The sequence below is a fragment of the Vanellus vanellus genome, assembly GCF_965231255.1.
Source record: "Vanellus vanellus genome assembly, chromosome: 1".
NCBI classification, from domain to species: Eukaryota; Metazoa; Chordata; class Aves; order Charadriiformes; family Charadriidae; genus Vanellus; species Vanellus vanellus.
In genome coordinates this window covers 27,525,144-27,543,680 of record NC_138905.1, presented here as the reverse complement: position 1 = coordinate 27,543,680, position 18,537 = coordinate 27,525,144, and the positions used below count along the sequence as shown (strand labels likewise).

The 18,537-nt window shown below is 38.5% G+C and overlaps 1 protein-coding gene across 1 annotated transcript in view; it reads right to left on the bottom strand.

The window, feature by feature from the left end:
* ANKRD26 (ankyrin repeat domain containing 26) overlaps positions 1 to 18,537 on the bottom strand; it is a 62,495-nt gene that overhangs the window by 38,033 nt on the left and 5,925 nt on the right. The window contains exons 6-13 of the mRNA XM_082498613.1: positions 17,855 to 18,003; positions 11,800 to 11,833; positions 11,648 to 11,720; positions 10,319 to 10,379; positions 8,914 to 9,950; positions 8,061 to 8,211; positions 6,372 to 6,456; positions 3,522 to 3,550 (exon numbers count right to left, since the gene is read on the bottom strand). Of these exons, the coding sequence (XP_082354739.1) occupies positions 3,522 to 3,550; positions 6,372 to 6,456; positions 8,061 to 8,211; positions 8,914 to 9,950; positions 10,319 to 10,379; positions 11,648 to 11,720; positions 11,800 to 11,833; positions 17,855 to 18,003 (1,619 nt within the window). The remainder of the gene's footprint in view (positions 1 to 3,521; positions 3,551 to 6,371; positions 6,457 to 8,060; positions 8,212 to 8,913; positions 9,951 to 10,318; positions 10,380 to 11,647; positions 11,721 to 11,799; positions 11,834 to 17,854; positions 18,004 to 18,537) is intronic.

Genomic DNA, 18,537 nt, shown 5'->3' with positions numbered 1-18,537 from the left:
ATTGGAGCCTGATGAATTCCAAGAAAAGTATCTGCACAGATGGCACACTGATTTGCAACATCCTTTCAGAAAACAAAAGGAAAAGAACTCAAGAGAGCAGAAGTAGGCACAGATGTCAGTAATTTGCACATAAGCCTCTTGGGTGGTAACAATATCTCCTAGAATGACAAGAGTTTAGACACACCAGTGTGCTCAGAGTTTCTACTACTCATAAGAAGCCTCTCCACCCCAAGTACCGCATGGCATGGTCAATCTCTCGGACAGATGGGACGGCTCCTACATCGTCTCCATAAACAAATGCTTACCAGTTTTCTTCTCTCACTTCATCAATGTTCATTCGGGTCACAAACTGCAACACACATGCAGCTTCCTACCATACAACTTGATATGCGTGCTCACTCCCATCATGTAACATGGACACCACAATTCTGCTTAAAAGATAAACTAAGTATTTTGTGGATTCAGGAGAGCTGTGACACCTTTCCTGCAGAATACTGCACAACACAGGACTGAAGCTTTTCTGGTCAACTGTACCTGCCCGAAAGCTGGATAAAAGCAGACCTGCCAGTACCCAGAGTTTTGTACTAGCATGTACATGTAAACATGCAATTCATATTCTCTCTTCAGAGAATGCAGGTGTCTTAATGTTTTGGATCCTGTTTCAGCGCCCAGACTCTTTAAAATTAGGTGCCATACTGCTTAAATCAAAAGCAACCCAAACTACTATTCAGTCTTGCCCATCATGGTAAAGTTTTCCGTAGCAACTGTCTGAGTCTGAAGTCTCAGTCTTTAGATAAGATTTTAGGATCCTCAGAGCCCATAAGATTCCTTTTCCATAGGGTTTAATTAATCTTGAAATTTCTCTACAGTGGGCACAGAACAAGGAAAAAGGCAGGGAAGATGAAGGGCAACAATGTTCCTCCGTCTGCAAAATTCCAGTTCTCATGGTGTCAGTAACTCTAATCAATAATTATTTTTCAGGCCACTGGAAAAATAATTCAAAACCAAAATAATAATAATAAAAAAATACTTCTCCCATTAGCTGTTGCAAGTAAAATTTCTTCACTTCTTGGAGCAGTAATTAATGAACCTATTTTCTGTTTTATTGGCTTCTGTCAACATTGTGAAAGGGGCATAATCCCTCATTGTCAAGACTTTTTCACATTTAGCACAGGGAAAAATTTTTAGTAAAAACATTAGTAGAACCCTAGTCTGAAGCTTCTGAAGAAACTACCATTTAAAAAATGTATATAAAAAATTCACAGAGTAAATTAAATTCCCAGTATTTTGCAAGTCATTTATTACTAGCGTGCATTTTTATTAATGGATACCTGCAGTGGGGTCAGATGAATATGGCTTCGTGCCTAACATAAATACACAGAAATCCCTGTGCATACAAAAGATGCAACCCCCTCCCTCTGCCCCCGCCCCCCTCCCCCCCCCGCCCCTTTTACTCTGCCTGTTCTCTAGCTAGCATCGAAAGATGACTTTTAGTGTTCTTTCCAATTGGCCTTTACCTCTCTTCTCTCCTCCAAGATTTCCCTCCTTATAAATTGTCTTACATAATGACTTTTTACAGATTACAGTGCAAAGCAGCTACTGAAAATATGAGAACACCACTATTTAATTTTGACCCCAAAATAGATCTTAAGATCATAGCTATCACTATGAGTCAGTAACAAAGTAAATAAAATGGGAAATTTAATCTATCATTTAACATTTAATTGTGCAAGATACTGTTCCTGTTTTCCAGATTTATGAAATAAACTTGTGAAGGGTGGCATTCAACCCTTTTAGAGTTAGAAATATTTATGCCGCAGGATTCATGATGCTTTGCTGAAGCAATCTAAATTGCTTAAATCCAAATACAAACAGAAAAGTTTGAAAGAAATTTTCATATATACTTAACACCTGATCTTCAAGATAACACATGGTTAAAAACCAGCATGACATAAATGAATAAGATACACAAGAAAAATAACTAACATGAAACGAGCTATGAAAAGGCACTTTCCTTTCTGTGTTTGTAATATTATAACACACTGGTCCACTATGGGGCTATATTTCACATTACTGTGCAATACAGACAAAACCAAAACTCATGTTTTAACTGAACAACTTTTAACAAACCTCTATGCATCTTACAAAAACACTACCACTGCAAAATAAAGGGCAAAAGAGGACCTCTTGTTGCTTACCCATTGAAAATACATGAGAGAGGAGAAGAAGAGAGATATTTTTCCTAGAGATAAGTTTAATCTATAATATTGTCAAAAGAACAAACGGTGATGTTCTTTGCCCTAAAACAAGGATGCCAAAAAACTTGGAACTATTTGCATTCCATACTTAGAGTTTCTACAATCAGCTATTGAAAATATAAACCAGAGAGAGGTGAACAGATATGCTTGCGATTAAGTAGGTAATTGGAAATATTTTTTTAAATTATTGTAACTTCTAAAACCTGAACGGGGAATTGTTTCTCATCTGATTAACAAATATGAAAATCAATACATGTTGGAACAGAGAAAGTAAAAAAATCATTAGGGTAATTTATCCTCTCTCCAATATATAGCAGACCAGCTAGTTGCTTCACTTTTAGCCTTGTTTCTAAAGAAAAGAGAATGCCTGACAACATGCTGACACTGTCATTTCCTCCCACCTTGTCTCTCTTCCCCACTTCCTTCCCCTAACTCTGAACCTGCCAGTCAGTTTCCATGAAACAAGAGAGGGAAGCCTCAGAGGAACGTATTTGCTACATGTTTCAAAACAACTGCCAGACAGGTGGAGAAAAGCCAGGCAAGTACCAATTCCTGCTAAGTCCAACTATGACATGAACCCAAGAATCACTTTCTGTCTTACCTGCAGCTCCTGGACAGCTTAGCTTTCAGATCCCTAGCCTGGAATCAGCCACAGCACATGCTCAGGGAACCAGGAAGGGTTTTTTTTGAGAAATTGGAAGGAAAGCAAACTTGAGAACTGACTGAAAAAGGGAGATGATGGCAGGTATAGAGGAGGAAGTCTACATCGTGGAAGGGTATTTACAGTGTTGAATGGCAGACTAGGGGAGGGAGTACACACATACACAGAGGAGTATTTCAGTAGACCCTCTGCTCCCAGAACACCTTGCTTAAACCATTGATTTTATATTAGGACAAAATTTGCAAGTACAACGTGTCTGTCTATAAAAGAACACTATAAAAAGACTGCTATGAATACCTTCAATGTCCTCTGCATCTCCTAAACCGAATTCCTCCAATAGATCTGCAAAACAGGTCAGCCACATGCTTTATTAAATACTCCTATCCAGAAAGATTATGAAGCTAAACCCAGAACCACATAAAGTGAACATTACCTGATTTTTGTTGCCTTCTTTTAGGAGAGGTTTCATTCATTTCCAAAACTGATTCAGGAGTCTTTGGCTATGAAAGACACAATCGAATGATATAAAAACAAATTCAAAGTAACTACATACTATTTAATGAGCACAACAAGTAGTCAGTCTGACATGAACAAATACTTACCTGGCAATTGTTGGGTTTCTCCGAAAGGCCTAGAAGTGAAAAATGTTTTGGAAAGTGTTATTTTATTTAATTGAAGGTATCTTTTACTCCATTTGACAGTAGTTTCTACAACTAAGTATTAGTTGCAAGCATTATTTCATTGAGAGTATGATACCTAACATTCAATTTACCTCATCATACAGCATTTGCATCAGTATATGAGAAAAAGTCAATGCATACTTCCCATTGTGCACCTTGGATTTAAAAAAAACACAGTCACAGAACCAGGACAATTCATGTGAAGCAATAAGCTCATGCTCGTTAAAAGAGAAAGATCAAAATATTTAGTCCTTTTGAGGATCTGAATCCTGCTTTCTAAAAGGATTATTTCAAAAGTCAAAGCTGGTCTGCTGTAACGAATGATCATAAACCACTCCAACAGCACTGTGACTGTGATTACCCTACAAGTATTTAATGTTGAGAAGTACTTTCCTTTCCATTGATGGGATAGAGAAAGCACGGGTGCAGACACAGAAATCTCATACACGTCTCATTCAATGAGGTAAAAATCAAGCTAGTTCTCAACAGATTGTTCTGGTTTAACTTGCAAGGAAACAAAAGAAACAAATGTTGTTTGGTTGTAATCTCCATTTGTGGCATAGATAAACTTTTTTTTTTTTTTTAATTTTTGCCCAACGGTAAATAATTTCCAAACCCACACAATCTACTGGTCCATCTATATTTCTCCAATCCTCTGCTTTAGTCATCTTACAGTTTGAGTCCTCTTATGAAAGTAGTACATGAAATGGTACTAAGAAAAGCTTCACAGCAAAATATTTCTATTAAAAAAAAAAAAAAAAAATCAATAAAAACCAAACAGTATTTGATGTCAGTAAACTCGGTGGTGTAGCAGTATGGAAATGCCTTAGAAAGATTACCATAATTACCTTTTACCCCCTTTTCACACTGATTTAAAACTTACTTTAGTAGAATTATACAAAATAGACTTCCACAACAACTACTCAACAAGCAGATATACAAGGTCCCAGGAGCTTGTAAAGTTTTGCTTCCAGCATACTAAACTAAAACTGGATTATCTTCTTCGGCTATCCTATTGTACCTATGCTACAAGCAGGATTGACAAACTATTTGTTAAAGGCGAAATCCTTCAGAAAAGACTTCTACCCCAATAGCAAAACTTTCCTGCCATTCTATGTTCAAGAAGCTCAGGAGATGGTGTCACAATCTACAGGCAGAAACCCTTAGCAACAAAACCTGAACTTTTAGTCACATTTTAGCTCCTAGGCAAAGCACAACAGAAAACTATCAAAAATTAAGCCGGGGGAAAAAAAAATGCTTAGCCAGATCACAGCTTTCTTCTGCTGCATTATCATCCAAGAATGTTTAAATGTTCAGACACGTCAGTCCTAAATCCCATACACTTTCATCACTATGTAACAACAACCTGAATCAAAAAAAAAATACAAACACGTCCCAAAAACACACATAATGCAAACAAGACAACTTCCTTCATAAATTGGCCTGCAAACGCTGTTAATAACTGGTGTTAATTAACAAATACTAAGCGCTTCATTGCTATATCGCACATCCACATCATAACAGCATTCCTTACACAGACACTGATAGAAGTTCACTTTAGCCTACAAATGCTTACAGACAAACATTTAGTCCACCATGAAGTTACCATTGTCGTGTTCCCCTGAAACAATCTGCGGGCATGCTCCATGTCTGTCTGCAGTTGGGAGCAACACACCGGATGATACTTTTCTCAGACTTTCAGAATCCGTCTGTATAATCTAAAACACATGCATGAGAATTGGTACATATGCAATTTCAACTCATTAATATGCAAAAAACTCCTGCTAAGCCAACTTGCATAGCATGGTATCAAGTACATTAGAGATACAAAAACCTTTGATAGGACCCTTGGAAAGGACACATCCAGACATAGCATACTGGAAGATCACAACAGTTGTGTGTGTTTTCAGATCTTAGGCAAAAAATCTCACAACTCATCTAAACCATTCTGTCATGCTGATAAACCTTGACAAACCAGACTGCCACAAAAGAGAATTAACATGGTAATTCCAAATGTGGGTTGTGAACCAATAACTGCAGGTCTGTGGTGATCCAACATTTGTACTGAACTTGCATCTGCCATTCAAGTTTGTGCTTATATTCCCTACACACATATCATACTCCCAATTGCAAGGGCAATTTGGGTTGAACAAAGACTAGTAAGGCAAAAAAAAAAAAAAAAAAAAAAATTTCATCTTGTATTTTTAAGAAGAGGGTGGGGAAGAGCTTGTTTTTCCTCACAAGAAAAGCCAGAGGGGGTTAGCTACAGATCCTGCTCATTTTCTTCTAGCCCATTACCACAGACAGAAAGAACTAAAAGGACAAGCACAGCCAGCATATGTGGTATCTCTGTTGAACATGACTTTCAAAAAGGGCCGAAGTACACCTACAAAAGGTAGAGGATCTATTCAGAAGCAGCTAACTGTCTAGGTTGTAGACCCTAATGGCAACCAGTGACCAGGTCAGCAGAATAGGGCTGTATGGTGAAAAAGCAACAATCCTTCCAGCCCCTGGGAAAGCTCAGAGTATTTTAAGCAGCAAGAAACTTCACCAATACTATACTAGAAACCATACTCAAAGGCCAGACCCAAGTTGTTAGTTTGATCTAGCTTCATCCCAATCCTAACTGAACAGCTGGCCTAGAACAGTAGTATTTCAAGGGCCCCCAGTTACAAACATACTGCAAAAGCAGGAAAAGAGGAAATAAGTCTCATCAACGGTAAGGCCCAAGTCAAAAGCAAGCTCTCAAGTGCTTCCAGATCTTACTCCTACGCTGTGTCCTTCATGGAAAGTACCTCAGAATCCCACGGAGATTCAGCATCTTCCTCTTCTTCTGCTCCCACTGCTGGCAGGGCACCTTCAAATGAGGTAAGAAATGAGATACTGAGTGTTTATATTTCACTCTGGTTTTCCCCATCAGTCAAGCCTGGCATCTGAAGGATGCACAGTGGTTCTGTTGCTGAGGACAAACTAAGAAGCGACTGTTATTCAAGGGTTTCTTCATATCATGGTATTTCCTTTACATTGTCACCTCCTCTTGCCTCCCTTCCAACAGAAGATGGCTATGCACAAGTGACACAGCTACAAGCAATATCCAACACATGTTTGGGTAACGTTCAGGAAGAGCATCCAGCACTCTGCAGTCCTGTGGCATACAGAGTTTAGGTCACCCACTCTCCAGCCTACAGCTCCAGAATTTGGCATTTACTACCGCTTTCCACTGTACAGGAGGTACTGTAGAAACACTATCAAAAACATCCTTACACTAACATCACTAAAATCACCAAGAAACAATGCTCCTTTTGTAGTGCTACCAGGAAAGATGTTCCTTGACAGAGTTGTTACCCCACACCTTCCCAGAAGCTAGACACCTAAGCATTGTCATTTAAAAAATAAAGTAGAGGCTCACAGCTGTCATGGTTTAGGCCGAACCGGCCATCAGGAAAGTGACGCACCAAACACACAAAAGCCTTTTCTACCTCAGGGAGTTAACATCCAAATCTCTTCTTTACCTGATGAACATAAGAGTCAGTCTCAGTGGGTTCCTGACCATATTAGACTACCTTCATTTCTCTGTTTTAAGCTACTCCATTAAGTAAAATTGATTCAGGATTCACTCGTGTGAAGACATGCACACAAAGAAGGGGGAAGGAGCTGCAGATCAGTGAGGGCACCCACCCCAGAAGAGGGTGCTGTTTCCAGCCTGGGGTCTGACTACTTACACTATGCCAAATGCATGCTCACTGTAAAATGCATAGAGATAGAAGAGGATGTATAGACACAACATTTGACTAGAGCAGGCTCTGGCAGACCCCCTGTGTAGCATTTGATCAGCAGCTACACGTGCTCTGGTAACATCTAACACACCAAGCTACTCTCTGGAGACAGACAACAGAAATGGTGCCTTCTCCTTCTCCTCTCAGACCTGAGATAAGTACCAAAATGCTCAACTCTGACCAAGCTGGCGTGTGCTGGAAAGCACACACAAGTGTGGCACTAGAGGGACCTTCTACATTTTAAAACTGGACAAGGTGAGGCACTGGAACAGAAAAAGCTTTGTCAGCTTGACTCAAATCTTTCCCAGGCTTCAGCCAAGAGCAATCACAGTGTTTCAATCTGACAGTACAAGGCAGAAAGGGGAATACTACTGTCTCACCCAAGACACTTTAGGCGTCCTTCTCTTTTTCACCTGCACATTTTGTACAAATTGCTTCAGGGAGAACACAGCAATGAAAGCAAGAATGGCACTTGCTTCATATGGCATCAGTTGGAATCCAATCTTCAAGAATGAATAAAAAGGAACAAAAGCTGCTTTCCTTCTCTGCCAACACCCCCTAGGATTCACAGGCAAGGGAAAAATTTGCTATCTCAAAAGTCAATCACCATTTTAGTTCATTTACTGTGAATTAATATTTATAGAAGACTAATTGGGATCAGTATTTACTAACTCATTTCTCTCACCAGTGTTGTCTTTTGAAGAATTTTGGACTTGACGGCTGTCATTACAGATGGAATTTTTCAGACCCTCAACAACTGCCGTTTGTAGCTCTTCACCGGTTTCTTGCTTCTCCTGCTCCTCCTCCTCCTCTTCTTCCCATTCAGGTGATTCTTCCTAAAGAGATAGACCAAAACAGCTGGGAAGAGCAGAAACAAGCAACAAGCAACTTCTTTGCCACCCATCAACAACTTCAAAAATACTTTTCTTGTGTTAAGACAAAAGGGAAATTTTTTTGAGCTTTGTTTTGTAAAACAGAGGCATTCCATGGGAACCTATGTGAGCAGACAGCAATGTCTAATGTCATAAGTCTCATCCCTGGTTCTGCAAAGCTCCTGAGAAGCACTTCCTCATGTCAGTCTAACTCTAGTTTCATTTAAGTTACATCATTCTGGAACACATTCCCTCTTTTCCCCTACTTTGTGCCCAGGAAAATCAGCTGCTTCCTGCTCTCAACCTTATTCAAACTTCTTTTTGTTTCCTCACTTTCAGACATTACATCTTGAATTTTACTAAATGGCAGTACATCTTCACAGATAAAATCTGTACATAGAATTGAATAAATTTTAATTGATTCCAGAAAAATTCTACTACCTATTCTTTTTCCTGCAAAACCACTGAAGCCAACAGAAAAACATTATTGAAAATACTGCCTGATATTATTCTTACGCCTAAGAAACCGCTTTGTCGAGGAGTACGACATTTTCTAATATCAAAAAAGGATGATCAAAAAATGGATATACGTGAAGAATAAGTATTAACAGAAATCCAGTTTACCATCAAAATACCTTTGCGATTGAATCATCCCTATATACTTACTTTGGTGCTTGAGTGAAATACGGCTCTTAAATTTTCTTCACGCCTGTTTAACTGCAAGTTTTCACTTCCTTGTTTCAGTGCTTCAGAGATTTTGCCTTCTACTTCTTCACATTGCTCTTCTTCAGTATCTTCATCATCCACACATTCAAAAATGACAGCATTCGGTCTTTGACTTTCAAGTGTTGTGTTTTTTGAAGCTGACAAAGAATTATTACCATTTTCAAAGCCACCACCAAAGCTTGACTTTTTCTCCTTAAGACCATAACTATCTGAGAGAGGTTGAGGTATCTCTTTTTTGCAGTCTGTCATTTCAGAGTCTGCAAAACAGGAGTCAGCATTTCTGTGAACCTTCTCCTGAATCAAACTTTTCCTGTTCCAGCTTTCTTGTGTATCTTGCAAATTATTTACATTTTGAAAGACAGCTTGTTTTGGTACCGACTTGTAAGATAATTCATTATTCATTCTCTTTGGAGACATGGCAGTTATATTTTCTTGCAACCTTTCATAACATCCAGCTATAAAAGACACAGGAGTATCAACAGGTTCCTCTGCCTTTTCATCAAGTTCTTTACTTATTTTATCATCATCATCACAGACATCTCCAGTTCCACGCTGAGCTTCCCCTTCATACTTAGTGTTACTAAAATACTCCAATTTCTGATTATTTTCTCCTTTAGGTTCTGTTTTGTCCCCCTGCTCCTCCTCCAGTATGCCATTAGACTGAGTTTCTTCATCTTCCAGATCTTCCTCCTCTTTTTCATCTTGAGTAAGATCTTCATCCTCCTCCTCCTCCTCCTCCTCTTCTTCTTCTTCTTCCTCCTCCTCATATTCTTCATCATCATCTCCATTGTCATTTTCATCATCGTCTTCTTCCTCTTCTTCCAATTCTTCGTCCTCCAGGTTGCTTGCATCTGAGACATCTTGATTCAACAATTCTCCCCTTTCTCCTTTGTTCAGGTTTGCATCTGATGACGTTCTTAGTTTGAGGCTTTTCTTTGGTGACTTAGGACTTTCAATTCTAGATCCATCACCATCATCTTAAAGCACAAAAAAGGGAAAATGCATGTGAACAAAAGGAGTTATGTAAATAGCAACAAGCATGTTACCAGATTAATGCACAGCAGGAGTCATCTGGGAATGTCTGGAAAAGGAGCCAGGTAAAGGATGGGCAGGATGGAGGAAGGACTTGACCAGAGACATAGGCTTAGGAAAGGATTAATATCTTCATTTTAACAATATGACTTAGTCATTTCAGAAAAAAAATTAAATGCTGTGTCTTCAAAATGCTATTTTTCTCATTTACTATAGCAAAAAAAAAAAAAAAACAAAAAACCAAACAAACAACTACTTAGCAAGTCTACTTTTATATATCAGTATACCATGCAATCTTTTCCAAATAGCTTACTGTTTTTCCTGAACTGCTGCGAAGCATTCATCAACAGTGTCAAGTTTGGCTTCTGCAGCTTCTGTAAATAAATTTTTTTTTTTTTGAAACAGCAACAACAACAACAAATCCTTTGTTCACATCAAATATTGAACAATAAATATAATCAGGCTGTCCTTTTGATAGCGCTTGGATGCTGGCTCCATCCTACAGTTCTAACTACACAAACGCTCCTCACATATTCAATTTTATGACTATTTTACCGCAAAACACTGTGCAAGCACCCTTTTGCAAATTGTTTCCAAAATTATGTTTACGTGCATAACAGTTCTAAAAATCTGTTTTTAATATTTGTAATACTTAAGTAAAATTCAGCTATATTTAGGACTGCAGTTTCAGGATGCTTACCTGCAAATGTGCACAATACAAGTAACTGAAGATCCCTAGACTTAATGCATAAACTAGGTCCTGCAATTACATTTACTACAATATCCCTAAATTTCAAAATCATGCTAGAAAAATGCACCTTTTCTATTTAAATCAGTGCAAGAAAATGAAATAATTTTAAAACTAAACATGCTTCTAACTCCAGCATTACAGAGTGGGTTTAACGACCACACTCAGGTTCCTCATCACTGCAGAATACCAGTGCAACAGAACAGATGCTCCAGACATCACTGCAGAAGTTGATAATCCTTCAGAACATTAGTAAAAACAGTCTACACGAGAGCTTGTAGCTGCCAAAGAGATTACTGCCTGAGCATTCAAAAAGGAGGGACAACATGCAGTGTGAGATTACATGCAAGCACAGAATGCCATCTCATAGAAGAAAAAAGACAACCCATTTGAGTAACTCATCCATTGGGCGCTCTTGAGGAACCTGATGAGGAGGAGAACTAGGTGATGAAGGATTTCAGTAGATCTTGATAAAAAAATGCCCTTTTTCTTTATCAGTTCATTTACTGTGTAGCTACTAACTGTAGTTAGGATTCATCACCAAATTTACAGGAAACAATAACAATGTTTGGAGGAGAACAAAACAGGTTATAATAGTAACAAATTTTAGGGCCTGCAAATCTGACTCAAATGAACTAGAACAAATAAAACAAGGTGGTTGTTTATCTCGTCACCTACTGCTCTTTTGCCCCAAACCACAAATCTGCTGCATGCTCTGCCACAGCTACGGGTCTTTTAGGAAAAACTCACAGCAGAAGAAAGCCTGGGAGGCCAGAGACTGCTTCTAAGGAGAAAACAATATTGGCTGGAACTGCAGTTTTTTTCAAACCCAGAGAAAACTTGCCTTCAAATCACTTATTTTTACGGGAAAAATGTCCTGTAAAGGCACCATACCTTGGGGGTAAAATCAAGTTCTTCTTCCTCAGAAGTATGCCAACTGTCATCACTCCCCTCTTTCTCAGAGCTTCTTAAAAAGCAAAGCAAAATGAGTACCGTATCTCTCAAAACATTCTTCAGGTAAGTGTTAGATATTTTTAAAGTCTCACCTTATTGAGTCTCCTTGGGAAAAGTCATCTATTGCTGTTCAAACATTGACATGTTGAAATTAGTTTTGACATGCTAAAAATTAACCAGTACATATAAACATTTAACACGGACAATTCTACAGATCATAACAGAATGAAACTTTGGGTAGTCAACACAAGACAGAATGAATGCATTTCCAAAACAACTGCTCTTTCAAGTCATACTGAATTAAAAAAAAATAAAAAAAGCAAGCAAAAAAGGCCAGTTATATCTCCTTTGGGCTCTTTTCCTCATTTAAGAAACATCTCTAAACTAAAAAAAAGGCATAGCATGATATGCTACGTTAGTGAACAGTTAACAAAAAAGTTTAGCAAGACAGGAAGTAAATGAACATCCAAAGTACTCATATTACACACATGAGTACACATCACATGCAGAGATTTTGCTATTTTATGTGACATTACATATAACATTATGCTATATATTACACTATCTGCTGCAGTTACAGGTTATTCTGAAAGGTATATCAAATCAAAAAGCATAATCAAGACCTAAAGCTTATCCTCAGGTAGAAGAATCACAAGCAGTTCTCTGCACTGCACCAAAAAGGGTATTCGATAGACAAAAGAGGCATAACCAGGGCATTCTGTACTATACTCCAAGCTTTCGTCAGTGTTATGACAGCAACTTACATGTAGGATCATAGGATAAATCAGGTCAGAAGGGACCTCAGGAAGTCTCTTAACCAACCACCACCTCAAAGCAGGCTCAGCTATGAGGTCAGAGAAGGTTGCTCAGGGCTTTACCCAGTCCGGTCTTGAACACCTCCAAGGAGGGAGACTGTATAACCTCTCTGTTTTACCGTCCTTATCAAGGTGAAGCTTCTCACATCCAATTAGAAACTCTCTTGCTTCCATTTATGTCTCTTGTAATTCCACCTCCTGTCATGTACCACTGGGAAGCACCTGGCTTTTTATTCTCATATGTACTGGAAGCCAGTACTAGGTCCTCTTCAAAGCTGCCTCTTCTCTAGGCTGAACAAGCCCAGTTTCCTCAGTCTCTCCTCAAAGGGCAAGTACTCCTGCCCCTGACGAGTTCAATGGCCCTCCACTGAACTTGCTCACTGTTGAATCTCTCTTGCACTGGGGGCTCCAAATTATACCTAGTGAGCTCGACATAATCCAGTGAGTGTCCAGTACGGGTGGACAATCACTTTCCTCAATCTCTTGGCTATGCTGTTCTTAATACAGCCAAGGACACTGTTGACCTTCTCAATTGCCAGGACACCCTGCTGCCTCATTCTCAGCTCACTCTCTGCCAAGACCCTCTGAGCCTTCTCTGCAAAGCAGCTCCCCAACCAAGCAGTCCCAGCATGTTTTGTAGCAAGCGATTGTTCCTTTCCATGTGCAGTATTTGGCATTTGCCCTTGCTGAATTTCGTAAAACAGGCCCCTTGCCAAGGTGCCTTTGAATGGTAGGACTGCCTTGAAGCATATCTACTAATCCTCACAATTTGGGGCCATTTGCAAACTTGATGAGAGTGCACTCCAGCACATCACTGATGTACTAATGAAATCTGAACTCTAGGAATCCAGCCTGAAGAGTGCTAAAACTTCTCAACTATCAACAACCAAGATGAAATAAAATGGCTTTTCAATTCCCAAGACAAAAGGGAAAAAAACAAACAAATATGACCTCCACACAGTAGCTATTTCAGTGTTCCTCAAGTTCTCAATAACTGATTTTTGCTAACTGTCATAACAAAATGAAGTTGCTTATAAATAGGACATTGGTGATCTTCCATAAAGTTGCACATAATATTTTTAAAATATTAATTACTTTTACATACCACAGTTTTTTTGTTAACTCGCTTGGTACCAGCAGTCTAACCTACCTGCTAACCTCCCAAGCTAAATAAAAATCCATCTCTTAGAACTGGGTGGATAGCGTGGCGCTGTCAGTTACAAACTCTTGAAAGGTGACTTCAGTTATATTTTCAATTAGTACAGTTATAATTAATCAAACCGTTTGAGTAAGTTATCTGAACTTTTGTTTTCAATGCATAGTAACTTTAAGCAATGATCAAAACCAGGCCACATTGTCCTTTAAAAGACAAGAGAGGAAGTTCATGAGCCAGCTTTCAGACAGAGCTTGACGCCCTACCACAGAAATGGGATCTAGAAAAGCAGTCACTGGGGATTGCTTGTGTCCACTTTAACTGAAGTCCATTTACATTTTGGAGTAAAAGAAGAACATATTTAAAAAAAAATATTTACTATCACGAATGACACAAAGCAAAAACTCAGTTCTGTAATAAAGGACTCATGCAAAACATGCAAACAAATAAAAAGCTCCCAAAGCCTGCTCTCAAATCTAATTTATAAAACCAAAACTACCAAAGTAGGGGTATCCAGGATAATAAATATCATAGATATGTTAATATTTGTATATCATACATCAAGTTTCATATTTGAAATACTACTATACAGAATACCTTTCCTTGATTTTCCTGTTCTTGATGACTGGTTAGGAGATTGTTGCATTCCTATATCCATTTAGGAAAAGGCATGGAAAGGACAGACGAAACAATGACATCAGAATAAATCTGAATTCCCAGAAATTTGGAAAACATAAGCAGTACATCAACAAAGCTACAGCAATTGGAGAATGTACTGTGATTATCAACCTACTCTACAGTTACAAGTGCTAGAAACAAACCCAGTGACAATCTACAGAACTCTGCTTTTAAGGGACAGTGTAAAACAGTGTAACCTAAATTTACTTGCTCCATATAAGATACACATATGCCAATATTTTGAAATACTGAAACAGATTATCAGAAATTTACTCTACTGCCAACTTTGTATTTCCCTCAACTTGACTAGTCCTTGTCTAGCACAGACTGCAAATGCAATTTCTTCCTATTTGTAGAGTGCTTTATACATGCAGCAGACTTTAAATTCCTCCCTCTAAGCATCCCAAAAATCCCTAGGTACCAACAACTAAACTTTGGAGATACACTATCCAGAAATTTTCATGTAAATATTGGCTTTCAGTACTCACAGGACAATACAACTTCTAGGCCTTATGTTATTTACACTCACACATCTCAAGTTAGTTTTTAGCATGTTTTTTATCCCTCACTAAAAAAGCAACCTCGAAACCTGTTGCTTTAAACCAACCTTAAAAGTTGTACCAGTTGGTACCTGATGCAAACATGGGCCCCTCTTATCTCAGTTGGAAGATGAGAGTTCTGCTTATATTTATTTGACCGTGCTGAACTGTTCACATACAGAAGCTATGCCACCAGCCAGAATGCAGACACAACAAGCAGTCAGAAAGAATATGCTGTTCCCCCAGTGCCATATGGCAGGCCACAAATGGACCAAAATGCGTGCATTGACTAGCGTGAGTGTCATGCATGTGTGTCTGTGTGCATATGCATGTATGTGTGCTGTGGAACAGAAATTTTATAATTTAAGTCACTATCCACCTGCTCTACCCATTCTACTTAGTAAAAGATTACATTTTTAGTCAACAAACTGTGCGGTTCTGTTATTGCAGCTACCCAACACCAAATTTCTTTGTGACAAGGCCATAACATTTGTCTCTGAGCAGAACGGAGTTGTGCTTATATTGATTTTACCACAAAAATAAAAAAAAAAAAAAAAAAAGAGAAGAGAATGGTGTGGCAAAAGGACTCCTATCAAAAACATACACTTAAAGAGTTAAGAAAGGACCTCAGAGATGGTTTCTCATCCCTTCTCTATTTCTCAGTTTTATTAAAAGGTAATACAGGACAACTTTTCCTGACCTCAGGAGATGTAACTCACTCTGAAGCCCTCATTTCTTTTCATCGTTTTTTTATGATGAAAACCCAACAGTTTATGTAGGGACTCGGGGAAACACTGAAGGAACAATGCAGCAATATGCAGTGGAGTAACTAAAAAAAGCTGCCACTGCAGTCATACTAAAAATCTGAATCCTTGCCTTTAGAAAAATTGCATAACTATTATGTTTTGCCAAGGAAATTTCAACTTCAAATCTAAAAAGTCTGTCATTCAATATGTTAGGGCTGGAAGCCATTCATTTGGAGGTTTTTGCAAGCTTGTCTGTGACAAATAGAAAGGTTCCTGTTCTGACAAAAAGTAAACATTCAAATAAGCAGGAGCCAACTTCTTAAATGTGCTAACTTGCACATCATCCCAGCTTCTCCTCTAATGGAGGCTTCAAAGCCTGTTACTGGTGCATATCAAAGGGACTTTTATGATGCAGGACCTGTGCTTCTTGGGTGCAAGACAGAAGCTGAAGAATTAATGCCAATAAATGTTCCCTATATGCTACTAATATCCTTCGCTCAAGGTGCTGGGGTCATCTTTTAAGAGAATGAGCACAAGGAGAAAAGGATTCATATTACTTAGAAGAAAAAAAAGCCCTACTAAAACCAGATTGAGAACAGAGCATGCTCTTTCTCCTCCCAAGTCCTTAACCCACATAACATTCTCTTCACGCTTACTATGCCTCTTCAAATGAAGATAAGAAGTAAAGATTTCCCATAATACTGGGGACTTGTATTAGTAGTAGTATAATTTTCAACGAATGGGGCAAATTATTTGGTTTGAGAACCCACATTTCCCTGAGGGTATGTCAGTTTTGGAATCACACAACAGTATTATTCATCAAGCCACACATTATAAAATAACCCAGGCCTGTCAGCCATTACAATGTGGTACCACAGCAATTATCTACATGCACAGGAGGCAGTAACAGAGAGTGCTGTTTGGGTGAAAGCAACATTTTGCTGAGTAAACTACCTATACGAAGACCTTTCAAAAAACAAAACAAAACAAACCCAAAACAAAACCACCCCACCAAAACCAAAGAAAAAAAATCCTCCTTCAATCTATCAAAAAACTTTACAAATCTCCTACTAGATCAAAGCAACTAGTTTGGCTCTAAATTAAATTCCCATATCTGGGAAAAGTCAATGAGGAAAAATATCCTATGTATTGCTCATATTTCTTGACATATTTAAAAAAGGAGTAATGAACTGTATCCGAACAGTCTGCTACCCATTTGCCATATAATTCTGATATAACACCCTTAAAAAAACAGACAGAATAAAACTTCCAACTGTAGGGCCTGAGATGTAAAGTACAAGACAAACAATTTCATTTATATTAAAACATTAATTGTCTAAGATTTCTCTAGGGCTATGTGAGCTCATAAGCATAGACTGGATTTTAAAAACTCACTGAAGGAGTTAACTTTTTGATCACAAGGCAATTTAGTTATTTTTCTGGATCACAAGATAATATGGATTTTTTTAAAGTTTATTTCATAAAATTACTGGAAATGGAAGAAAAGCATTATTTTTATTGTAGATCAAACTATGTTCAAGAAGATACAGTATACACAGACACTGCATTGTTATTGCTAACAAAGTTACTTTTCTGAGAGAGTTTTTCCTAAATATGCCTCTTCAGCACCTACATGGAAACAATTGTAACTGATGCTGTGAAGTGAAATGACTCACTAAGAGGAGCTTAGCACAGGTGAAACTATTAATATTAAAACAAAGACATACAAACTCAGTGGAAATCAACAAGACGTGTATCTTCCTGCTAACTCATCTGTTGCTTCCCAGCTACAGAAAGATGATCCACTACTCAGCACAATCCTACTGCTTTTGCAATTGGATTTTCACAGTCTGAATGGCCATCTCTAGGTAAAAAGTACACACCTGAAAAAATAACCCACTATCATCTAGTTCCTTCCCTGTGCCCCTTCTCCCTGTATACAGGAAAACCTATATAGACGAGCAATCTGATGGGCAGAAGGCAACAACCCTATAAGTGGACATGTAGCACACAAATCACAACTGCCTTCACAGTCTAACACGAAGCACCTCCAACCAGCAACAAATAAGCACACTCACAAAACTTCTTGTGCTACTCCTATCTGATACCTCTGCTAAAGCCAACGGTTAACACAATAAGCTTTAACAATACAAACTACCTAAAGAAAAGGCCATAGTGGTTTTCCTTGTGAGCTCTTCCATGGTTAAGGATCCTACCTCCTCTGTCCATAGCAGGTGCACCCAACGTAAAGCCAGCAGCTCCCACCCGGAGAGGAGTGCTCAGGACCGCCATGCCTTGTGCACCACCTGCAGAAGCTTCTCCCGTGTTTTCCCAGTCTGCATATTCTGCCAGTTGTTTACTAAGACTATATAGAGAAAGAAATGAAATATATTTAGTAAAAATAACCACACACTTGCAAGCCACTTATTATCCATCCTATACATATTCATAGCCATATGAATTCATATACTCATCTCTATTCACTAAAGGTAATACACACAGCACTTACTGCATGACTGTTATATGCTTTAATATTCACTAGTGTCATGTTCATTCTATAGATGCATAGTCATACCTATGAAGTTACTAACTCCTGCTTGGTACATCTTTTCCAGCCTAGCTTTTAAGCACACCACCTTAAAGAAAAAAAACACTCACAGGTACAAAGCTATGCATATGAAGAGTAAAACTGCTTAAGATTTTAACAAAAGGAGTATCAGTCTGATTTGCTGTGAAACAAAAGGCTGGTAATTCCTGGTCACTGTAGTGGAAGTCCGTAAGGACAACAGTGCTGGTCTGGGGGGAGGGTTTACATGCATTTCAGTTTGTCAAGTTCCATCTCTGGGTAATTGTAGGATACAGACACTTCTTTAATTTAGAGTTTATATTGGGCAGATGT